General features: G+C 37.7%; 1 protein-coding gene across 11 annotated transcripts in view; it reads right to left on the bottom strand.

Moving 5' to 3' along the window:
• DMD (dystrophin) overlaps window positions 1–24,170 on the bottom strand; it is a 3,940,859-nt gene that overhangs the window by 1,240,084 nt on the left and 2,676,605 nt on the right. For all 11 annotated transcript variants that reach the window (XM_073664716.1, XM_073664719.1, XM_073664714.1 and 8 more), the window contains one exon: window positions 640–863. In XM_073664716.1, the coding sequence (XP_073520817.1) occupies window positions 640–863 (224 nt within the window). The remainder of the gene's footprint in view (window positions 1–639; window positions 864–24,170) is intronic.

Genomic DNA, 24,170 nt, shown 5'->3' with positions numbered 1-24,170 from the left:
CAATAAAACATTTATGACCAATTCAGTTGTGCTCAATGTGCATGCACAGTGCACCCCATTATAATGTAGAAATGTGCAAAGATATGGATTCTGTATTTATGATTCCAACATTCCCAGTAGTATCAAGGCTGCTACAATTATCTATTTCACATTTTGTAATCTCTACTGTGGATAATTTGGCATTAAGTATCTAAAATACATGAAGTTGAGTTGATGCTTAGATTTTTATGGTATTTTTAGGTTGGCACTTCACACATATGAAGTGGATTGACATAAATAATAACTAAGCTTTCAGTGGTGTTTTGAGCATCTGTAAACTTGTTAAGGTTCATAAACTGTATATAATAAGTCCCCAGATGCCATACAAAAATATTTAGCTTCATTTTATTTTCCAGAATATTTTGATCTTTTTTTAAGTTACTTTATATTGTAAGTCCACTTTTATGTTGTAGTATGTTTTAGTAGTTTTCAAATATAATTCTCTAAAAATATTTTTGCCACAAATGATAAACCATTGGTGGAGATGCATTTGTACCTCCTCAAGGCATTTTCATCATCTTCAATTTTAAAACATTTATCAGTTCTTATATTAAATATATATTGGATAAACAAGCAAATATTTAGCAGCGTGTCTCCTACCTTTTGTTTAATAATCATCTCATTGATTTCTTCCACATCTCCCACTGTCACAATTTGAGCCTTTATTACACGGTCCAGTAGAGTAAGCCAGTCCTTTAACTCAGCACAAGTCTTGCTGAATTCGGCTAATGCCGGTACCTCAAGGAGAAGTGAAGATGGCATTTCTGTACTTGTTCCTGTTGTTTCAAGTGTCTGAGTTACCACGGAAACTGTTGGTGCAGGACCTATAAAAAAGATACTGCCAGATTAGCTTTGGATGCATCTCAAACAAACATTTATTTATTCACGTCATTTTAAAATATGCAATATTACAAAGCAAAGTTATTCTTCTTTTTAAAAATCCTTTTATAATTAACCATCTTTGTTATCCAAACTGAAGTCCAGAAAATGTCTTCAACTGTTCTTAGCTGTTCATTAAGCAAATTAGTAAAACCATTCCTTTAGCTGATTCTTGAAGTACACTCTAATTATTTTAATTCCCATTACTAGACATTAATGGGATTTTCAGTTTCTATATGCCACTTCCTTACGCACTAGGGGTATACTTTAAAACATACTTACATCCAAATGCACTACATCTTCCATAGAGCAGAATCGGCAGACGTAAAGAGTAACTGTCGTTTTAATTTTTATTTTGTAAATCAATAATACACATGAAGATAAAAAACTATATAATAAATCTTAACTGAGAAATCTGCTTCTTTCTCCTCCAGGACTGATCATTCATTCTCAAAATTTTCAATTTACGGGTAAAATATGTGAAGTCTGATTTTTCCCATTAATGAGACATGAGATGGCAGTTACTACCGATAAGTTTCTACAAAAAGAGGAGGGAAGAGGGAGATTGTGCAGATGTACCTCTTACTCATCCATCCTCCTCTACCCTCTACACAGAATCTTATCAGTAACAACTGCCATCTCCTATCTCAATAATCTAAAAATCTGTCTTCACTGAATACAGATTTTACACATGAATTGAGAAGGAATGATCAATCCTGGAGGAGAAAAAAGCAGATTTCTCTGATAAAAAAAATACTACCAAGTTACTTATTTTCATATGTGTTATTGATTTATGAGATAAAATTAAATTGACAGTTTATCTTTAAGGACAGATAAATCACAATGAATTGGGGCAAAAATATATTTCTCAACCTGGAGTTACTTAAAGATTTTGCGACTTTTGGTGTTTTCATGCCAGTCTCAAGCAGCTCTACCAAAATGGAGGCAGTGATGGGATGGGCGTGGATATGTCTGTCCATCAAATTCTTGGAAACTGATGGTGTTTCTTATGCCAGAAATGTACATTTCAAGTGAGGTGCATGGTGTATGGAGGTCAACAGAGGTACACGCCACTGATCTTATTCCTGCATGGCTCTCATTAAGACTGGCATGTGAAACGCCTGTTTTAATAAATCAGGCAATAGTCTGTTTTATGACAGCTTGTGTCTGTACCTCCATGGAGAAAATAAAGACTGCCATTAATGGAAGTTTGTATTATGCTGGTACATTTATAGGGCAACAGCAGGATACATGAACCTCCGAACTGAAAGAATATGATCAGACAAGTCAATCTCTGGGGTAGTTAAATGCTAACATAAACCAAACAGTTGACAATTTAAGGGGTCACTAAGAAGCTACAGAAAATGTTATGCAAAGATTCTGCGACTTTTGGTGTTTTCACACCAGTCTTAAGCTGATCTACCAAAATGGAGCCAGTGATGGGATGGGTGTGGATATGTTCGTCCATCAAATTCTTGGAAAGTGACAGTATTTCCTATGCCAGAAATGTTACTCCAGTCTTTGACTGGAGTAATATTTCAAGTAAGGTGCATGGAGGTCCAAAGAGGTGCAAGCCATTAATCTTATTTCTGCATGGCCCTCATTAAGACTGGCGTGTGAAATGCCTGTTTTAATGAATCGGCCATAGCCACAGACAACTTGTTTCTTTACATCTATAGACAAAATAATGACTGCCATTAATGGAAGTTTGTATTATGCTGGTACATTTATAGGACAACAGCAGGATATATGAACCTCTCGACTGATAGAATATGATCAAATCAGACTAGCCAATCAATGGGGTAGTTAAATGCTTACATAAACTAACATTAACTGTTTATGGGGTCACTGAGAAGCTCCAGAAAATATATACTTTTCCTATAGGCTTTCCTCCCTAATAACTAAAATGTTTTTGTTTGCATCAGAACTGACTTCCAATATAGGCATACGGTATAATAAAGGGGTTAGCCACTTGTACAACTTACTAACATAAGTGTAGGGAGAAAGATCATACATGAACATCATACAGAATAGAGTTTGTTATGTAGGCTCATGATGGGTTCTGTATATGAAGAGGCTGGCTTAGTGGCTAATTTCAATAGCTAAACCAGATGTTTTCTCTATATATGTGAGGAAAAAGGGGGGTGTTCTTAGCTATGAAATATTAAAGTCCGCCAGCCCAATTCACACACATCATTAGTCAAGTGCCAACACAGGAAGCTCTCTTCTCTATGGAACACAAGCTTGAGGTTCAACAGCAGGGACCTAGGAACAGCAATGGTATCTGCTGCTCTGGGCATTTTTCTTACTAAAAGTATACGAGTAAGTTGTATTTTTTCATATTTTAAAAACATTTAAAGATTTTTTTTAAGTAGACAACACCTTTAAGGAAATTCTGCTTATGCCCCTTTACACATGACTGTAAATTTCCTAGAAGAGAGTTTCCCTGATATATTCATAACAATGCTTTAATATGTATTTTTCTGTACTTCAAGTATTAGGTTAGCTGTAAAGACTAATTTTCAATCATTTTTTAAACAAGAAAGGAGCAGTGAACTAAACTCAACAAATGAAATCTAAAGACTGACTACACTGATTTTAATAAGATAGTTTAAACCACTATAAAATGAGCTGTTAACGGCATTCATGGAGTATTATAATTGATTTACTTGTCTCAGCAAAATAAAATTGAAATGCTCATAACCTTAATGAGATATTTCAATAAAAGAGAAAAGAGTACACATGCAAAATTAGTGTCGAAGGTTTACTTTATGAAAGGGTCAACTATTGTAAGATGAAAATGTAAATCTGAAGTAGTAATTAACCCCAGGGTAATATTTCAAGGTCGTATACGATATATACATTTTGGCCTTGGAATTTGGAGAGAAAGACAATTAGGTAAAAAAAAAAAAAAATCAATGATTTACTTATTTCATTTGATTTTTAAAGCTCATATACCACACAAACTATCTCTAAACATGTAAACAGGAATACAGATGAGATGTGTATGTGCACATGTATTACCATATACATATATATGTATATATATATACATATATATATATATCTGTTGAATTATGTGCTTACTCTGTCATGTGTTTATTGTCTGTACAAGTATCCTCTGAAATGTAAAGTGCTGCAGAACAAAATATGTTGGCACTATAGAAATAAAAATTATATATATATGTAAGATCAGATTTTACAGCTCACTCATGAATTGCCAGTGAAATAAGCACAAATAAGAAAATAGGGTCTTGATATAAGCAACATCTTTTCCATTGCTATGTCATCATAATTATAATTTAGTGAAACATTAATATGGACAACCTCTATTAGCTTAGATTCAATCAGCTCAATTTGTTTTGTTTAACCCCTTAAGCCCCGAGGGTGGTTTGCACGTTAATGACCAGGCTAATTTTTACAATTCTGACCACTGTCACTTTATGAGGTAATTACTCTAGAACGCTTCAACGGATCCCCCTGATTCTGAGATTGTTTTTTCGTGACATATTGTACTTCATGATAGTGGTAAAATTTCTTCGATATCACTTGTGTTTATTTGTGAAAAAAATGTAAATTTGCCGAAAATTTTGAAAATTTAGCAATTTTCAAAATTTTAATTTTTATGCCCTTAAATCAGAGAGATATGTCACACAAAAGAGTTAATAAAAAACATTTCCACATGTCTACTTTACGTCAGCACAATTTTGGAACCAAAATTTTTTTTTGTTAGGGAGCTATAAGGGTTAAAATTTGACCAGCGATTTCTCATTTTTCCAACAAAATTTACAAAACCATTTTTTTAGGGACCACATCACATTTGAAGTCACTTTGAGAGGTCTTTATGACAGAAAATACCCCAAAGTGACACCATTCTAAAAACTGCACCCCTCAAGGTGCTCAAAACCACATTCAAGAACTTTATTAACCCTTCAGGTGCTTCACAGGAATTTTTGGAATGTGGAGGAAAAAAATTAACATTTAACTTTTTTCACAAAAATGTTACTTTAGACCCAATTTTTTTTATTTTCACAGGGGTAACAAGAAAAAGTGGACCCCAAAATTTGTTGTGCAATTTCCCCTGGGCACGCAGATACCCAATATGTGGGGAAAAAACACTGTTTGGGCACACGGCAGGGCTCGGAAGGGAAGGAGCGCCATTTGACTTTTTGATTGTAAAATTTGCTTGAATAATTAGCGGACGCCATGTTGCGTTTGGAGAGCCCCTCTGTGCCCAAAAATTGGAGCTCCCCAACAAGTGACCCCATTTTGGAAACTAGACCCCCCAAGGCACCTATCTAGATGCATAGTGAGCACTTGGAACCCCTAGGTGCTTCACAAATTGATTCGTAAAAATGAAAAAGTGTTTTTTTTTTCATTTTTTCATTTTTACGAACCAATTTGTGAAGCACCTGGGGGTTCCAAGTGCTCACTATGCATCTAGATAGGTGCCTTGAGGGGTCTAGTTTCCAAAATGGGGTCACTTGTGGGGGAGCTCCAATGTTTGGGCACACAGGGACTCTTCAAATGCAACATGGTGTCCGCTAACAAATTGTCGGCTCAAATTGATTCATAAAAATGAAAAAGTGAAAAAAAAACAGTTTTTCATTTTTATGAATCAATTTGTGAAGCACCTGGGGGTTCAAAGTGCTCACTATGCATCTAGATAGGTGCCTTGGGGGGTCTAGTTTCCAAAATGGGGTCACTTTTTGGGGAGCTCCAATGTTTGGGCACACAGGGCCTCTCCAAACGCAACATGGCGTCCGCTAACAATTTGAGCCGATTTTCCATTCAATTTGTTAGCGGACACCATGTCGCGTTTGGAGAGCCCTAAACAGTGGAGCTCCCCCACAAGTGACCCCATTTTGGAAACTATACCCCTCAAGGATTTTATTAAGGTGTATAGTGAACATTTTGAACCCAGAGGTATGACACAGAATTTGATAACATTAGGTCATCATATTGAATAAGTTGTCATTAGTCTTGAGCGCAAGTGCTCGCTACTTGAGTTTGCATCGGGTACTCAGGTATGCACCATGTACAGCGTGTGCTCGAATGACATGCTCGAGTCCCTGCTCCGCATGTTATTAGACACCCAAAAAAAAACATGCGGGGATCGCTCGTGCATGGCAGGCAATCCCCGTAAAGTTTTTTTGGCCGCGAAGCATATGGGGCGGAGACTCGAGCATGTCACTCAAATACCCTCGATACTCAATGCATACAAGAGCACCCGATGCAAACTCAAGTAGCGAGCACTTGCGCTCAACACTAGTCGCCATATCGTCATCTTTTTTTCTTACTTTTGAAAAAAATCCCAACCCCATCACAACCCTAACCCCAAACCCAGCCCTAACCCTAGCCCAACTCTAACCCGAGAGTTTATTTTTGACGCCGTTCCTCGTGCGGTATAAGTGATTAGATGACTTTATTCTTCGGGTCGGTGTGATTACAGCAATACCAGAATCATATGGGGTTTTTATGACTGACAGCTGTCACACACTAAAAGACGCATTTTTTGTAAAATCTAGTTTTTGCATCGCCATATTTTGAGAGCTGTAATTTTTCCAGATTTTGGCAGACAGTCATGTGATGGCTTGTTTTTTTGCGGGATGAGTTGACATTGTTATTGGTGCCATTTTCAGGCACGTGACATTTTTTGATCGCTTTCTATTCCAATTTTTGGGAGGCAGAATAAACAAAAACCAACAATTCAGGAATTGTTTTTTTTTTTTTTTTTTAATTCTGTTCCGTGTGTGGTAAAATTGATAAGGCAGCTTTATTCTTTGGGTCAGTACGTTAACAGCGGTACCACATTTATATCGTTTTTCTATGTTTTGCACTTTTACATAATAAAAGCAATTTTATAGAAAAAAATATTTTTAGCATAGCTTTATTCTGAGAGCTATAACTTTTTTATTTTTTGGCTGATGAAGCTGTATGTTGGCTTGTTTTTTGCGGGACGAGATGACGTTTTCAGCATTACCATTTTTATTTATATTTGTCTTTTTGATCGCGTGTTATTCCATTTTTTGTTTTGCGGTATGGTGATAAAGCATTGTTTTTTGCTTCATTTTTTTTTTTTTTTTTAACCGTGTTCACTGAAGGGGTTAACTAGTGGGACAGTTTTATAGGTCAGGTTGTTCCGGACGCGGCGATACCAAATATGTGTACTTTTATTGTTTTGTTTTTTTTATAATAATATTTATTGATGGGTACATTATATTTTTATTTTTGGTGGATTATTTTTTATTTATTTTTTTTTATATTTTTGCAATTTTTTTAAATTTTTATTTTTCACTTTCTGAAAGTTTATATGCTTTATTACTTTGTCCCACTATGGGACTTTCACTTTTTTTTCTCTGATCGCCTGCATGGCACAGGAATGCAGCACCATCCCTGTGCCATGCAGGCTATCAGCGCTGGACAGGGAGAAGATTGTTTGGAGATGCACTGCGCATGTCCAAACAATCTTCCTGCTTGTCTGGTGACCCGGATGTTGTCATGACGACATCGGGTCGTCATGGCAACACCCGGGAAGCCGCGTGAGACAGCGCTGGAAGCCGGAAGAGGAGGTGAGTATCTGCGATCATTTCCCCTTCCCACCGCAATGCTGCGATCGACTTCGATCGCAGCATCGCGGGGGTTAATGTGCTGAGAGCGGTGCAGGACCGCTCCCTGCACATAGTATCGGGTGTCAGCTGTGACAATCAGCTGACACCCGGCGGCGATCGCGCCCGCACAGCCTGTGTGCGCGCGCGATCGCCATGACGTACTAATGCGGGTCTGGCTCTTAAGTCCCAGGGCACAGAGGCGTATTAGTACGTCAGATGTTGTTAAGGGGTTAAAGGAGATATCAAGGTCTAAAATATTGATGGACTATCCATAGGATGGGCTGCGATGTTAGATCCCTGGGGTTCCAACGGAGCCAGAGTGATCAGGGAATTGCTGCAACAACTTGGCGAATGAAATAGGTGTTACCCACAATCATATTACGAATATTGCACATACTGAACTTTTTGGATTTGCTGTGCTGGTTTTCCAGTTTTATCTCACCAAATCAAATGAAACAAAGCTGCAACATCAAGCACCGTCACAACTTAAGTACAGCTTTTTGGAGTGCAGAGAAAAGTATAGACTGAAGATGCTGCAAAGCTCTCCTGAATGTACAACTTATTCAAATAACTGGTTTGCAAGAATGTCGAGAGTCAGTCCTCCATAGTCTAATATAGATGCTAGGGGTCTTAAGGATAGGCTATGATTGTTAAAATCGTGGGAAAAACCCTTTAAACATATATTTCTTTAGTAGCTTGCGCAATGTTAATAAATGGGAACAAACCATTGAAGAATTAGAAATTAAATAGCGTAGCTTAGTATCTCTTATATACCTCCATGGGATATTAGAAAGTCAGGGTCTCACATGTGCTGCTTTTTATCTTAAATTATTAACATATACGCCACATCCCCACAATCTGTTAGCTCATACGGCATCATTAGCAGAACTGTCTCCACCAGATGGAGTATGTATAACTCATTAATAATGAATGCTTATGTTCAAGTAGTGAGCAAAACATCAAAATCTATTCTATCTATCTATCTATCTATCTATCTATCTATCTATCTATCTATCTATCTATCTCTCTATCTATCTATCTATCTATCTATCTAGCTATCTATCTACAGTCATGGCCGAAGTGTTAGCACCCTTAAAATTGTTTCTGAAAATGAAATATTTCTTCCAGAAAATTATTGCAATTACACATGTTTTGTTAAACACATGATTTTTCCCTTTGTGTGTATTGGAACAAGACAAAAACAACTGAGAAAAAAAAGGAAAATTGGACATAATTTCACATAAAACCCCCAAAAGAGGCCTGATAAATTTGTTGGCACCCTAAACTTAATATTTGGTTGCCCACCCATTGGAATAAATAATTCCAATCAATCACTTCTTAGAACCATCAACAAGCTTCTTACACCTCTCAAATGGAATTTTGGACCACTCTTCTTTTGTAAACTTCTCCCGGTGCAATTTTAAGATCTCTTCACAGATGTTCAATGGGATTTAGATCCAGACTCATTACTGGCCCCTTCAGAACTCTCCAGCGCTTTGTTTCTATCCATTTCTGGCTGCTTATTAAAGTATGCTTGGGGTCATTGTCCTGCTGGAAGATCCATGACCTAGGTTTCAAACCCAGCTTTCTGACACTAGGCACTGCATTGCAATCCAAAGATCTTTAGAAGTCTTCAGATTTCATGATACCTTGCACACTGTCAGACAACAAAACAACCCCAAAATACTTTTGAACCTCCACCATATTTTATTGTAGGTACTGTGTTCTTTTCTCTGTGTTCCATTTTCGGTAAACAGTAGAATGATGTACTTAAAAAAAGCTCTAACTTGCTCTCATCTGTCCACAAGATGCTTTCTCTAAAGGATTTTGGCTTAGTCACGAACATTTTGGCAAACTGCAGTCTAGCTTTTTATTTGTCTGTCAGCAGTGGGGTCCTCCTGGGTCTCCTGGAGTTTTATTTCATTCAAATGTCGATGGATAGTTCACGCTGACACTGATGCACCCTGAGCCTGCAGGACAGCTTGAATTTCTTTGGAACCTGATAGGGGCTGTTTATCCACCATTGAAACAATCCTGCATTGCAACCTTTCATCAATGTTTCTCACCGTCCACATTCAGGGAGATTAGCTACAGTACCATGGATTGGAAACTTCTGGATTATGTTGCACATCGTGGACAAAAGAACATCAAGATCTCTGGAGATGGACTTGTAACCTTCAGATTGTTGATAGGTTTCAACAATTTTGGTTCTCAAGTCTTCAGACAGTTCTCTTCTCCTCTTTCTGTTCTCCATGCTTAGTGTGACACATACAGACACACAGTACAAATATTGAGTCAACTTCTCCCTTTTTATCTAATTTCAGATGTGATTTTCATATTGCTCATACCTGTTACTTTCCACAGGTTTGAACGAGCATCAAATGATGAAACAATGTTGTTTAACCACATTTTGGAAAGGTGCCAACAATTTTGTCAAACCCATTTTTTGGGTTATGTGTGAAATGATGTCCAATTTGCCTTTACTTCTCTGTTGCGTTTGTGTTATTCCAATATACATAAAGGAAATAGATGTGTATATCAAAACATGATCTATCTATCTATCTGTCTATCACATATCCATTATCTATATATCACATATCCATTATCTATCTATCAATCTATCTATGTATCAATCATATCACAATTATCTATCTATCACATCTCTATTATCTATTTATCTATCACATATCTACTATCTATCAATCTGTCTATTTATAACATATTTATTATCTCTCTATATATCTAATATATACAGTGCATTGTGAAAGTATTTGGCCCCCTTGAACTTTTCTACCTCTTGCCACATTTCTGACTTCAAACATGAAGATATAAATTTCTAATTTTTTGGGGAAGAATCAACAACAAATGGGACACAATCGTGAAGTGGAATGAAATTTATTGGATATTTTAATCTTTTTTAACAAATGAAAAACTGAATAGTGGGGCACGCAATTTTATTCGGCCCCCTTGAGTTAATACTTTGTAGCGCCACCTTTTGCTGCGATTACAGCTGCAAGTCGCTTGGGATATGTCCCTATCAGTTTTGCACATTGAGAGGCTGAAATTCTTGCCCATTCTTCCTTGCAAAACAGCTCGAGCTCATTGAGGTTGGATGGAGGTCATTTGTGAACAGCAGTTTTCAGCTCTTTCTACAGATTCTCAATTGAATTCAGGTCCATTCCATTGTAGATTTTGCTTTATGTTTGGGATCATTGTCTTGTTGGAAGATAAATCTCCGTACCAGTCTCAGGTGTTTTGCAGACTCCAACAGGTTTTCTTCCAGCATGGTCCTGTATTTGGCTCCGTCCATCTTCCCATCAATTTTAACCATCTTCCCTGTCCCTGCTGAAGAAAAGCAGGCCCAAACCATGATGCTGCCACCCCATGTTTGACAGTGTGAATGGTGTTTTGAGGGTGATGAGCTGTGTTGCTTTTACGCCAAAGATATCATTTTGCATTGTGGCCAAAAAGTTCGCTTTTGGTTTCATCTGACCAGAGCACCTTATTCCACATGTTTGGTGTGTCTCCCAGGTGGCTTGTGGCAAACTTCAAATGAGACTTTTTATGGATATCTTTGAGAAATGGCTTTCTTCTTGCCACTCTCCCATAAAGGCCAGATTTGTGCAGTGTACTACTGATTGTTGTCCTATGGACAGACTCTCCCACCTCAGCTGTAGATCTCTGCAGTTCATCCAGAGTGATCATGGGCCTTTTGGCTGCATCTCTGATCAGTCTTCTCCTTGTTTGAGATGAAAGTTTAGAGGGACGGCCGGGTCTTGGTAGATTTGCAGTGATCTGATACTCCTTCCATCTCAATATGATCGCTTGCACAGTGCTCCTTGAGGTGTTTAAAACTTGGGAAATCTTTTTGTATCCAAATCCGGCTTTAAACTTCGTCACAACAGTATCTCGGACCTACCTGGTGTGTTCCTTGGTCTTCATGATGCTCTCTGCACTTGAAACAGAACCCTGAGACTATCACAGAGCAGGTGCATTTATACGGAGACTTGATTACACACAGGTGGATTCTATTTCTCATTACCAGTCATTTAGGACAACATTGGATCATTCAGAGATCCTCACTGAACTTCTGGAGTGAGTTTGCTGCACTGAAAGTAAAGGGGCCGAATAATATTGCACGCCCCACTTTTCAGTTTTTAATTTGTTAAAAAAGTTTAAAATATCCAATAAATTTCATCCCACTTCACGATTGTGTCTCACTTGTTGATTCTTCCCAAAAATTTAGACTTTTATATCTTTATGTTTGAAGCCAGAAATGTGGCAAAAGGTAGAAAAGTTCAAGGGGGCCAAATACTTTCACAATGCACTGTATCTATCTGACATCTATCTATCTATCTATCTATCTATCTATCTATCTATCTATCTATCTATCTATCTCTTTAACCACAATTTAAGTTGCTATATTTTAGAGAAGTTTGTGTAAGTAAAAAAACCCAAATCTATAGCTTCAGTATATAATCATATAGGTAAATATGTGGCAGTTAGATTTGGCATTTGAGCCCATGTAATGGATATGTGTTAGTGGAATTATTTCCATTCTCATTTCCATTGTCGAAGGTTTTTCAGAAAAAGGTTACTATTACAAGTTTAAAGCCCGATAGACTTTTATCAAAAAGCAGGGTGTTATTATGAAAGTAGGAATTATAAGAAAAATCACAGAAATATACAACATCTGACTGTGCGCTTCCTATAATCCTATGCAGACACTTAGTATACAATTATAACCAGGTCCTCAACTTTTTTTAAATTAGAATTGAATGAAAAAATGTACAATAGTGTAGAAAGGTGGATGGATGCTTTAAATTCTGTCTCTAGTGACATCAGATTGTCTCAGTAATATAATCTAAAAAGGCTCCTAATAGTAGTAATCTTGTCAATCACCATTAAATACAAATTACTAATATTAATAGATGTTGGCAGATGAAGACAGCTAACAGTTTTATTGCTTGTAACTTTTGATAGCTACTACTAAGTGAAAACTGCTAATAAATCTGTAACAGTAAAATGACCTTACCATGTGCACTATATAAAACTGTCTATAAAATGTAAACATTACATGAAGTCCAATGTCTTATAATTGAAAATGAAGAGTGTTTACATTTTTTTAATTAACATAACCTTTGGGAGAAGGACAAATTTAATTACTGTTGTATACAGTACATACATGATATTTGCATGGGAAACTGTTTCTAGAGTTGAGATAATCTTTTCTAATTCAAATTCGCCAGCTTCATCTAACTTTTCAAAAAAAATCTACTCATGACAAATCACAAGTACTCCAATTACCCTGAAAAAAGAAAAGTGTTTAACACTATGAGGTCGCCAAGAACTGTATCCAACTCATACCAAGCTGTTTAAACCAAACATAGCCTTATTAATATCAAAGTGACCTCAACATTTATATTAATTGATAAATGGATGGTAACTGTTCTTCATTGCTATACTGTCACTGTATATTCAGTGTTTTATGACTTCTTCTACTTACCTCTACTGCTAAACTGTGAGCTATTATGTCTCCTCATGATTCAAGTTCACTACAAAATGGCTGCTGCATTCCCTACTTCTCCTTTTATACAGGCTATGAAAGTCCCTACTGATTGACTACCATTTGATGTGGTACCTGCAAGGCATTTTGGGGAAACCATCCACACACTAGGTTATTTTAGCCTTCTCTGGCTGATGCAATTTTCTGCAATATGTAAATTTGTGGTGGGCATTTTAGGCAATTCTCCCAAATTGAACTGCAAATTGTTTGAATTTGCAGGGTTAAGTGACTTCCTAGAAATCAAGCAAATTGTATTTGTTCGTCTCTAGTTGACACTGTTCACTAGGTTATATGCAGCACTAATTGAAAGCAACGTACTGTCCATGTAAGCCATAGACATGGGTGGGTGTTCCAGAGGCAGTAAGGCTTTTTGGAACCTGATTCTACTACAGCTAATTGATGACAGTCATTTATAGGATAATGCCACACACCTGTAGCAAAAAAAGGTATCTAATTGATTCTCATGGGCACCTATTTCACTTTGCCTTTGCACCCAATTTGATAAATCCCCCCTTTGACTTTGGGAGTTATTTTTTTCTATAAATAGTAAATAGTTTTCTTTAAGAAAGAAGGTGGTGAAATATTCATATTTTGGTAGTATATGGAGCAGTTGACCATAGAAATTTAAGGAATGGAATATGATAAACTAAGACCTTTTAGATATTAGAGCAAAATCTCCTTTGGTATCTTTATGACTTTTTGATCACTTATTACCTTTTAGACATTTGGTTTGGGTTGTTGCTGATTGATTTTCAATTATTTAAAAAATGGGATGTTCTGACTCATATTACCTATCATTCCCTAAAGATGCTTGATAGCTTCTACATACAAGGGCTAGGGCTGTGGTCTCCAACCTCTCTGACCTTGAGAGCCACATTCAGCTTTGAGAGAGGGTCTCGAGACACATTTAGGTCTAAGAGGGATTCCCGAGCCACATCCAGCTCTTGTCCCTCACACAGAAGTGACACATAGCCCCCATTACTAGTATAATGACAGCCAAAGCTTTTCCACAGAAATCCCACTGAGACAATATATCAAGATCCAGAGGTTCCCACAATACCTCCATTCAGTAGTCTCCCATCAATCACCCCACCACACTGTCACATCCAGCTTCAAGCACCTCCTCTGACAGTTAGTATCATCCAGTCTCCAGATTACCATATTTAAATTATCTCCAAGCCCCCAAGGCCAGAATATGAACATCCAGATCTCCTCTTTTGTGCAGGGATACTCACAAAATTCATCATCTGTAGACCTGCTCTTGATAGTTGTTAGCTAGACCTGGTGCGAATGCATCAAGCTGTCAGGCAGCTGTGAGCCACACATCATGGGCTTGTAAGCCACATGTGGCTCCCAAGCCACAGGCAGGTTAGAGACCTCTGGGCAAGGGGAAATAGTTGGATTAGACCTCTGATTTGTAAGGAGATTTTATTAAATTTTCTTTTGTTGAATTCTGTGCAGAAAATAAATTGTTGAATTCCTCATTGCCATGTATGGAGGAGAACATCTCCGTATGCATCCAGTCCACCAGAGTATAAATTTTACTTGTCCTATAGTAGCAGTACAGTTCACAACCATTATGGGCAGTACGGTGGCTCAGTGTTTAGCACTGCAGCCTTGCAGCGCTTCAAATTCCACCAAGGGCAACATCTGCTAGGAGTTTGTATGTTCTCCCCGTATTAGCGTGGGTTTCCTCCGGGTTCTCCGGTTTCCTCCCACACTCCAAAGACATACTGATAGGGAATTTAGATTGTGAGCCCCAATGGGGACAGTGCTGACTAATGTCTGTAAATTGTTAGAATTGTAAAGCGCTGCGGAATATGTTGGCACTATATAAATAAAAAAGATTATTACTACCATGCAAGCTGTCTATAGAGCTCTACTGTATACATAAGTACTTAGCTTTATGGTAAGTTCATACATGGCAGATTTGACATAGAAATCCTATGCATATTTTATAGGACAACCGCATTCAAGTGGACAAATGTATGGAGCAAAGTTTTCATATCTGTAACACGTGAACATAGGCTTATGTATGTAAAGTATTTCCCTATAGCCAGCAAAAGGAAATTATGGCCAATTTATACCAAAAGTCCATAAACTAATGCAGAGAAAGACCCTAAAAACTCAGGTAATGGCTATAAGTGAATTATATATGGCATTATATCCATATTTGCTCTTTCATTTCTTATTAGTATAATGGACTCTCAAATGTACTTATATAATCCCTTTGTAAGCCTAAAACTAAGCAAAGTTATGGAAAACAGTTGATTTAGGTCATCGTAGACGATCTTTCATTTTGAAATTCATGGCGAGTCTCCAGTACCCTCAAGTTGCTTATGATTGCTATTATCTTGTACAGAGGTCTGGCTCAACTGCTGTTGAATTTGCAAGATTAATTACACTGATGCTACACTTCACTTCAGATTAGATAATAGTCTCAAGGTAAACTGAGAAGTCAATTAAAAAGCTGCCCTTTGGAGGTTTACAATGATGTATACATTTTCAGTTTAAATTAATAGGATGGAAAGCCACTGATTATAAGCATGCATCTTATTTCCTGTCTCTTTTTATGAGCATAATACATTTCAGAAGTAGTAATATAAACCGAGACACCACTGAGATGAAACTACAAATGAGTTCAGTAAGATTGTCAGCCCTATAATGCCATCATATTAGCTGCCATTTTACATCTTAGACTAAGTGCCCACGATGCGGAAATGCTCCGGATTTTTTCCTGAGTGTTTCTGCATCTCCCTGGCAGAAAAAACGCATGCGGATTGTACATGAGGATTGTACATGCGGATTGTACATGCGGATTGTACATGCGTTTTTCCTGCCAGGGACAAGCGGAAGTGAAGCGTCCTTCACATGCATTTCCGCATGCTGGTTGACAAGCGCTTTCCAAGCGATTTTAGCATCACTTGGAAAGTGCTTGACAACTTGGTCACACTATATAAATCCATGCAACCGGCATGGATTTATATAGTGTGACCAAAAGAATGGTAAAAAATAAAAAATAAATATATACTTACCTTCTGATGGCCCCCGGTGTACTTGTCTCTGCTTGCCGGCAGCTCGCGGTAGATTTAAGGACCTGCCGACGTTAGCGGTCGCGTGACCAGTCACATGACTAAATAACGTCAGCGCAGGTCCTTGCGTCCCAACCGCGAGCTGCCGGCAAGCAGAGACAAGGACACCGGGGGCCATCAGAAGGTACAGTACAGACCAAAAGTTTGGACACACCTTCTCATTTAAAGATTTTTCTATATTTTCATGACTTTGAAAATTGTACATTCACACTGAAGGCATCAAAACTATGAATTAACACCTGTGGAATTATATACTTAGCAAAAAAGTGTGAAACAACTGAAAATATGACTTATATTCTTGGTCTTCAAAGTAGCCACCTTTTGCTTTGATGATTGCTTTGCACACTCTAGGCATTCTCTTGATGAGCTTCAAGAGGTAGCTTCAAAACGCAGTGCTTCCGCAAAATGATTGGTAGAGCTGCGTATTTTTCCGCAATGATAATCCGCAGCGGAAATTTCCACAGCATCTGCACAGCACATGCGGATTATCATTGGGGAACATGGCAGACCTTCTACCAAGTGTTTTTTTAAGCGTTTCTGCAGCGGAATTGCCTTATAGCTCTAAACCAGGTTCATGCATTGAAATATTTATTTAACCCAATGTTTCAATTAGTGTGCTTTTGCACAGCGTTTAGGCAACCATTCAATGGCCCAATCGGAGTTTGTGTCTGAAACCTCTCCGCAAAATGGTATTCAGACATATGCTGCAACAGAGCCATACACTATAATGGTTGCTGACAGAGCGAACGTATTCACTGCCGTGCATCCTTTTTGGGAGTGTACGCCTACTGGAGGCAGACACCCAGATGCAGTCTACTATGTCTGTGTGTCCATCTCCAAAAGGCATACATGCCCGAAAATGATGCATGTCAGAGCGCATCAGAATGCACCCTTACTCATTCATTAACCAACTCTAGGAAAGCCATGAACACCTATTATCTGAGTATATACTGGCTTAGTTTTACTCATATAGATTAGTGTAGCAAGCTTTAAAGTTGTGAATTAGTAGAAGGACATCCTAGTAAAAAGGATAAATAACTAACTAGCTAGCAAAAATAATTTTTTTCCTGGCCTTCATTAGTGAACACTTATAGATGAGGAAAACTATTTCATCCCCTTGTAAGAACCATATATTTGAGCTCTCTTTATAGACAACTTCACCCCTTAAAGGAATAGTCCACTACTCAGATAAGCCCTTCTCAATTGCTATTTCCCCTTATACAATAAAAACAGCCTATACTGGCTGTTCCAGTGATGACAGTGCCCGGTCTCCCAGGACTCACCTGACATTATTGTGATATATGAGTCCAGCATGTGACTGCTTCACACTCACTTCCTTTGGTTCTTATTGACATTTGAAGGAAGTCAGAGAGTAGTAGAAGCTCTCACTTTTTGTTAGTTTCGTCTGAAGGAAGTGAGAGTGAGGTGGCCACTTTTTGGCTCCTGGGCTCACATGGCTTAAGAACATCACATGAGCCTCGGGAGACCAGCACTGTCATCGCCGGAACAGCTCTGGCATCAGAGGTGAGTATAGGCAGTTTTTAAAAAGGGGAATACAGCAATTGAGAGGGGATTGTCCAAGTATTGGACAACCCCTTTAAGGACTAGGCAAATTTTCATTTTTGTGCTTTTATTTTTTCCTCCTCTTTTTCTATTTGTTTATTTTGTCAACTCATATGAGGGCTTGATTTTTGCGGGACAAGTTGTAGCTTTGAATTATGCCATTTATTTTATGTTATAACTAAAGATGGGCAAATTTATTTGAAGTTGAATTGAATTCTTCTCGAATTTTACAAAAATCTGCATTCTCGAGAATATGAAGCCCCGGCCTAGCGTGACCTAGAGAAATGCAGCGGACCGGACAGTAGACAGGGAGCAGCTGAACTGAGCAGAGAGGTGAGCATTGAGGAGAATAGAAGTATTTTTTTTACATTTTTTTTATCTTAACTTTATTATAATATAGCTTATATAGGATGTAACAAAAAACATTACATTTGTGGAGAATTAATTTGAATTTTGGCAGATTAACTGTGCTGAATAATAGTAAAATAATTCCTAGTGAAGTAAAATGGTGAAGAAAAAATTAAATTTCTTCATTGTTTTTTTGAATTTCCTCTTTTCACCACACCACTCAGAGTGCGGTAATAATGAAATGGCAACATGATTCTCCAGTTTACTATGCCATGATGATGCAAACTTCTAGCGTTAATTTTTTTTTATATTTTAGTTGTTAAAAATATACAATTTTGTAAAAGCAAAATTGGTTTATGTCTACATTTTCTGAGATCCGTAACTTTATAACTTTATTTTTCTCTTGATACATTTGGGATGTTTTAGGTTTTTTTTTGGTTTGTTTTTATGCCAATTTGACATTTATAGTTTTACCTTTATTGGGTACATTTGATGTTTTCATCACTTTTTATTGAATCATTTGGGGTATGTGAGGCAACAAATAAATGAAAATTCTCATGCTTCAATTATTTTTCCTGTTTCAGTGTTCGCTATATTTAAAAAATATTGTTATGATTTATTAATATGGTAAATTTTAGACTTTTTTACATATTTTATAAAAATCTGTATTTTGTTTTTTTTTTGCAATTACACACTATTGCTTGTGTAATAAGAAGCCTTAAATTCCATTTAGAACCCTTGCAGGATGTGCCATTAATGAAAGACTGCCATCTGCTGGCCAGGCGAAAGCAAGCAGAACCAAATTGTGCTGGAAGATTTGCAGGGGGAGTGACTTCAGGTGCTGGACTTGATCAGGCGACCCACAGGAAGGACTTCCTTGATATAAAAGCCCTGCCCGCCAAACTGCAGGCAGATTTGGTGCCAATCAAGAGAGCAGAGCAGACGTGCTCCAGAGACGCCACTGAGTTCAGAATGACAGGCCTCAGCGGGAAGTCTGCACCACCTAGGTGCCAGTCACCACCTGGCAAGGTCCGGATCCCCCGCAGGAGAAATCCAAGTTCCATCTACGCTGGTCAGGACCAGGATCCACGCTCTGCGCTGGTTAAGCCTCCGAGACCCGGCATCACCTGTGAACAGCTGAGGCCTAGTCCTCTCTGCCTTAAGCCTAGGAGACTACCACCGATGGTCAATCCGAGAAGAACTGTGAGAAGACTGCGACAGGAGATGCATGATTGCAATTGCGGAGGAACAGCATGAGTGAGCAGGGCCATCACTTCCAGCTTTCACCTACGGTACCGGGGTTGTCCGTTAGGACTAGCATTTCAGGTTGGTAGGGGGGCAGTTGGCGCGTATGAGGCATAACGGGCTTTGATTGACTATGTCAGAGAGAGACTTACGGCCTAGTGGAAAAAACCCGATTACCCCCGCTGGGCCAGAGTGGAATACAGAACTTTCATAGCGACTCCCACAACTGGGGACACCACCTTTGTGAAAAGAACATGACTGTTAATTTGGGAAAGACTTTCAAGATTATTGTTATTAGTTCTACTGTTGATTTGTCTTGTTACTAACACTAATTGTTTAAAGTCATTGCTGTTTATAAATGAAGTTTTATTAATCTCTGACTGTTTTCTGCCTCGTGATCTCTGTATGTTGCATCCCGACACCTGTATTACATTTGATCACCTGTAAAATACATCACACCACTGCAGCTGATCGGCTTTTTGCAATTTCATCATGTAAAGGGGTCAGTGGGCATCAAACTGGAGACCATTTTATTGCTGCTGTCATGCATGACAGTGGTACTTTAGGGTTAAACTGATACGACCAGAGCAAGCTCTATTAGCATCAGTTAATTCTTGTGTGCCCCATTTTCATATATAAAATATTTTCTCTCTAATGTATCTCTGTTACTATAATTGGTACCAATATGGCTCAGTCCATTCATATGTTTATCTGCCCATCTGTTCTTTTGTACAGGAAGTAGAATGCACCTTGTAACTTCGACATTTTACATGAGAAGATGACACATGGGGATTTGATGGAAAGACGTTCATCTTAGACTTTAACATCAGTTCATTTGTTTTCAGCTTACTGCTGTCAAAACACAACAAAAGGCTAGATTTACAGATTTATGGATGTTAGCATTAATGAATAAATATAGGAAGAGATCTGCTATTGTTCAGAGGTTTTCAACATATCTTAGGGGGGTTTCATACATTTTTTTTAAACTTAATATTATCCTTGCTCTTTTCATTACTTCTCCCTGCTGGTGTCTTACGGCATGCTGTGAATGACCTCCACAGATTGCTCAAGTTTTATGCAGAAAGTACATTGAATCTGAAAGCTTTATTAGATAAGTTTGTTGTTTAGCTACTTCCTGATGTCAGCTACATTAAAAATAAACATCATAAAGCTGAGCCATGACCTTCAAGTATCCAAAACTAGAAAGCAATTTTTTTTACAACTCAATATATAGCAATACCTGTTATATAATATAATGGAATTTGTGCCAAAGAAATTGTATTTTAAAAGGAATCTGCCACCAGGATAAACCTTTTTAAAGTGCACCTACTGTTTTCCTAAGAATCAAGCAGCATGAGACTGCAGGGCACTGTTTCATTAGTATAGAGCTCTGTTCCTCCACATAAATACTTTCAAAAATGTGGGATACTTGATGCCATCATTCAAAGGCTGAGTCATATACAGCTGTGCAGGGCCCCTATTTGCCTAAGTGGAAGCCCCATACAAATCTCCCCATGGTGCTAAGCTTTTAACAAGTATGTATGTAGTAGAAATAGGGTGCTCTGTACTAAAGAAAGTGAGCACAAAAGACTTAAAAGTATATTTTAAAAGTTTTAATGGCAGTAAAAGTGAGATGATTTGTAAAACTCTCTTATAACTTTATACTACTGGCTCAATACGTGAAGCAGATCTCAGAAGTGTCCAAAAAAGGTGACATAAAATAAGTAACAAAATTTACTCCAAACTCCAGCTTGGAACTTAGTATCCAGAATAAATTCTTTATATTCTCTCTGTCAATCCATGTATTGTGATTATTTTGTTATCCAACCACAAATAAGAAGACATTAAAAAGGTACCGCTCCACACTCCGCTAACTTTTTATTTCTTGTAATCTGTAGTATTAGTATACATACTGTATTATTTCTGTCTGCTCACACAGGGGCCCCTTTCTCTTTTTGCCTGCCTTTGGTGTACTTCACTAATAAATTGTATACATTTGATACTTGCAATTCTCTTTCCACCACTGATCTCTCAAATATTCACTTTGTAAGAATTTGATTATAGATCTCAACTTTAAGTATCTATTACTTTCTTAGGAATTTTCTATGTATATATTTTTAACCCTTTTTGCTTATGTCGTCTATATTATTACTAATATGTTTTAGGTTACTGATATTTGTCTACTTTTTCTCTGCATTTGGCTTGGTAGCTGTCCTATACTATAGTGTAGTGCCTTATCATGGTTGTTTCTCTAGTCGATATTGATGGCACCTTTTGTACCCAGTTTTAAAAGTTTTTAACTCCATGTTGTCTTTGTCTATTGATAGCAAACAATACAATGTGCCTAAAAATATTGGTACAAAGTAAGAGATAGGGGCAACTTGTTACTTTGCCACATCACTTTTTTAGAAAAATGTTCTAACTTGAAGGGTCAGCATATAGGGCTATTTAGGAAAACATGATTTATTATTTTCTTGCTCCATTTAACTTACGTTTATAGAATGCGTGCAAGGTTTTTTTCACAATTGACATTTATTACTTAATCGCAGAATAGGTGATAAATATCTGATTGCTGGCTGCCCCACCACTTAAACTCACACCGATCAATAGAATAGATGACCTGAGTCTCCTGTTCCTTCTTACTGCATTGTTGCAATGAGGAGGAGTAGTTCTACTGGAATAGTGCTTTTGAAAGTACACCTCCACTCAATACCTAATAATAATAGGTATATTGCTGCATTTTGCTGTCTCCATCCATTCCATAGACTAGGAATGGAATAGCATCACACATGCTTGATCACTGCTTCATTCAAACGCCTCCTCACTGTGGTCATGCAGGAATAAGAGGTGGGGTCCTGTGATCACACATATATCACCAATATCCATTTTGTTAAAATGCCTTTAACATCTTCATGACCGTTCAATTTTTCATTTTTGCATTTTTACTTTTTCCTCCCCATCTTTCAAGAGCCATAACTTTTATATTTTTCTGTCTACATAGTCATATGATGGCTTGTGTTATGAGGGACAAGATGTAGTTTTTAATTACACCATTTATTATACCATATAATGTACTGAAAAATTGGAACAAAAATTCAAAATAGGGAAAAATGATGAAAAGAAAAAATGCACTTCTACCTTTGTTTTTTAGTTAGTACAATAATTAAAATTATACAAAGCGTATAAAAAAAATTTCTATTGCGGTGGTTAAAAAATTCAAAACTTTATTTTAAGAAGTTGCCTTGTTTTGCCATTTTCTGAGAACCGTAACTTTTGTATTTTTTTAGCATTTCAATTTTTTTTCTTTTTCTTTTCATCATTTAACATACACTTTAATTAATTAGTTACAAGGAAACCAAATATATATATATATATATATATATATAAATATATATATATATATATATATATAGATATGAATATCTATTTATACAGATAAATGTATCTGTATATATACAGTACAGACCAAAAGTTTGGACACACCTTCTTATTTAAAGATTTTTCTGTATTTTCATGACTTTCAAAATTGTACATTCACACTGAAGGCATCAAAACTATGAATTAACACATGTGGAATGATATACTTAACAAAAAAGTGTGAAACAACTGAAAATATGTCTTATATTCAAGGTTCTTCAAAGCAGCCACTTTTTGCTTTGATGACTGCTTTGCACACTCTTGGCATTCTCTTGATGAGCTTCAAGAGGTAGTCACCGGAAATGGTTTTCACTTCACAGGTGTGCCCTGTCAGGTTTAATAAGTGGGATTTCTTGCCTTATAAATGGGGTTGGGACCATCAGTTGTGCTGTACAGAAGTCAGATGGATACACAGCTGATAGTCCTACTGAATAGACTGTTAGAATTTGTATTATGACAAGAAAAAAACAGCTAAGTAAAGAAAAACGAGTGGCCATCATTACTTTAAGAAATGAAGGTCAGTCAGTCCGAAAAATTGGGAAAACTTTGAAAGTGTCCCCAAGTGCAGTTGCAAAAACCATCAAGTGCTACAAAGAAACTGGATCACATGAGGATCGCCCCAGGAAAGGAAGACCAAGAGTCACCTTTGCTTCTGAGAAAAAGTTTATCCAAGTCACCAGCCTCAGAAATCGCAGGTTAACAGCAGCTCAGATTAGAGACCAGGTCAATGCCACACAGAGTTCTAGCAGCAGACACATCTCTTAAACAACTGTTAAGAGGAGACTTTGTGCAGCAGGCCTTCATGGTAAAATAGCTGCTAGGAAACCACTGCTAAGGACAGGCAACAAGCAGAAGAGACTTGTTTGGGCTAAAGAACACAAGGAATGGACATTAGACCAGTGGAAATCTGTGCTTTGGTCTGATGAGTCCAAATTTGAGATCTTTTGTTCCAACCACCGTGTCTTTGTGCGACGCAGAAAAGATGAACGGATGGACTCTATATACCTGGTTCCCACCGTGAAGCATGGAGGAGGAGGTGTGATGGTGTGGGGGTGCTTTGCTGGTGACACTGTTGGGGATTTATTCAAAATTGAAGGCATACTGAACCAGCATGGCTACCACAGCATCTTGCAGCGGCATGCTATTCCATCCGGTTTGCGTTTAGTTGGACCATCATTTATTTTTCAACAGGACAATGACCCCAAACACACCTCCAGGCTGTGTAAGGGCTATTTGACCAAGAAAGAGAGTGATGGGGTGCTACGCCAGATGACCTGGCCTCCACAGTCACCAGACCTGAACCCAATCGAGATGGTTTGGGGTGAGCTGGACCGCAGAGTGAAGGCAAAAGGGCCAACAAGTGCTAAGCATCTCTGGGAACTCCTTCAAGATTGTTGGAAGACCATTTCT

This window comes from Phyllobates terribilis, unplaced genomic scaffold (genome assembly GCF_046119375.1).
Source record: "Phyllobates terribilis strain yellow unplaced genomic scaffold, ASM4611937v1 Scaffold_2__4_contigs__length_985480577, whole genome shotgun sequence".
Lineage (NCBI taxonomy): Eukaryota > Metazoa > Chordata > Amphibia > Anura > Dendrobatidae > Phyllobates > Phyllobates terribilis.
This window is presented reverse-complemented; position numbering and strand designations above follow the sequence as displayed.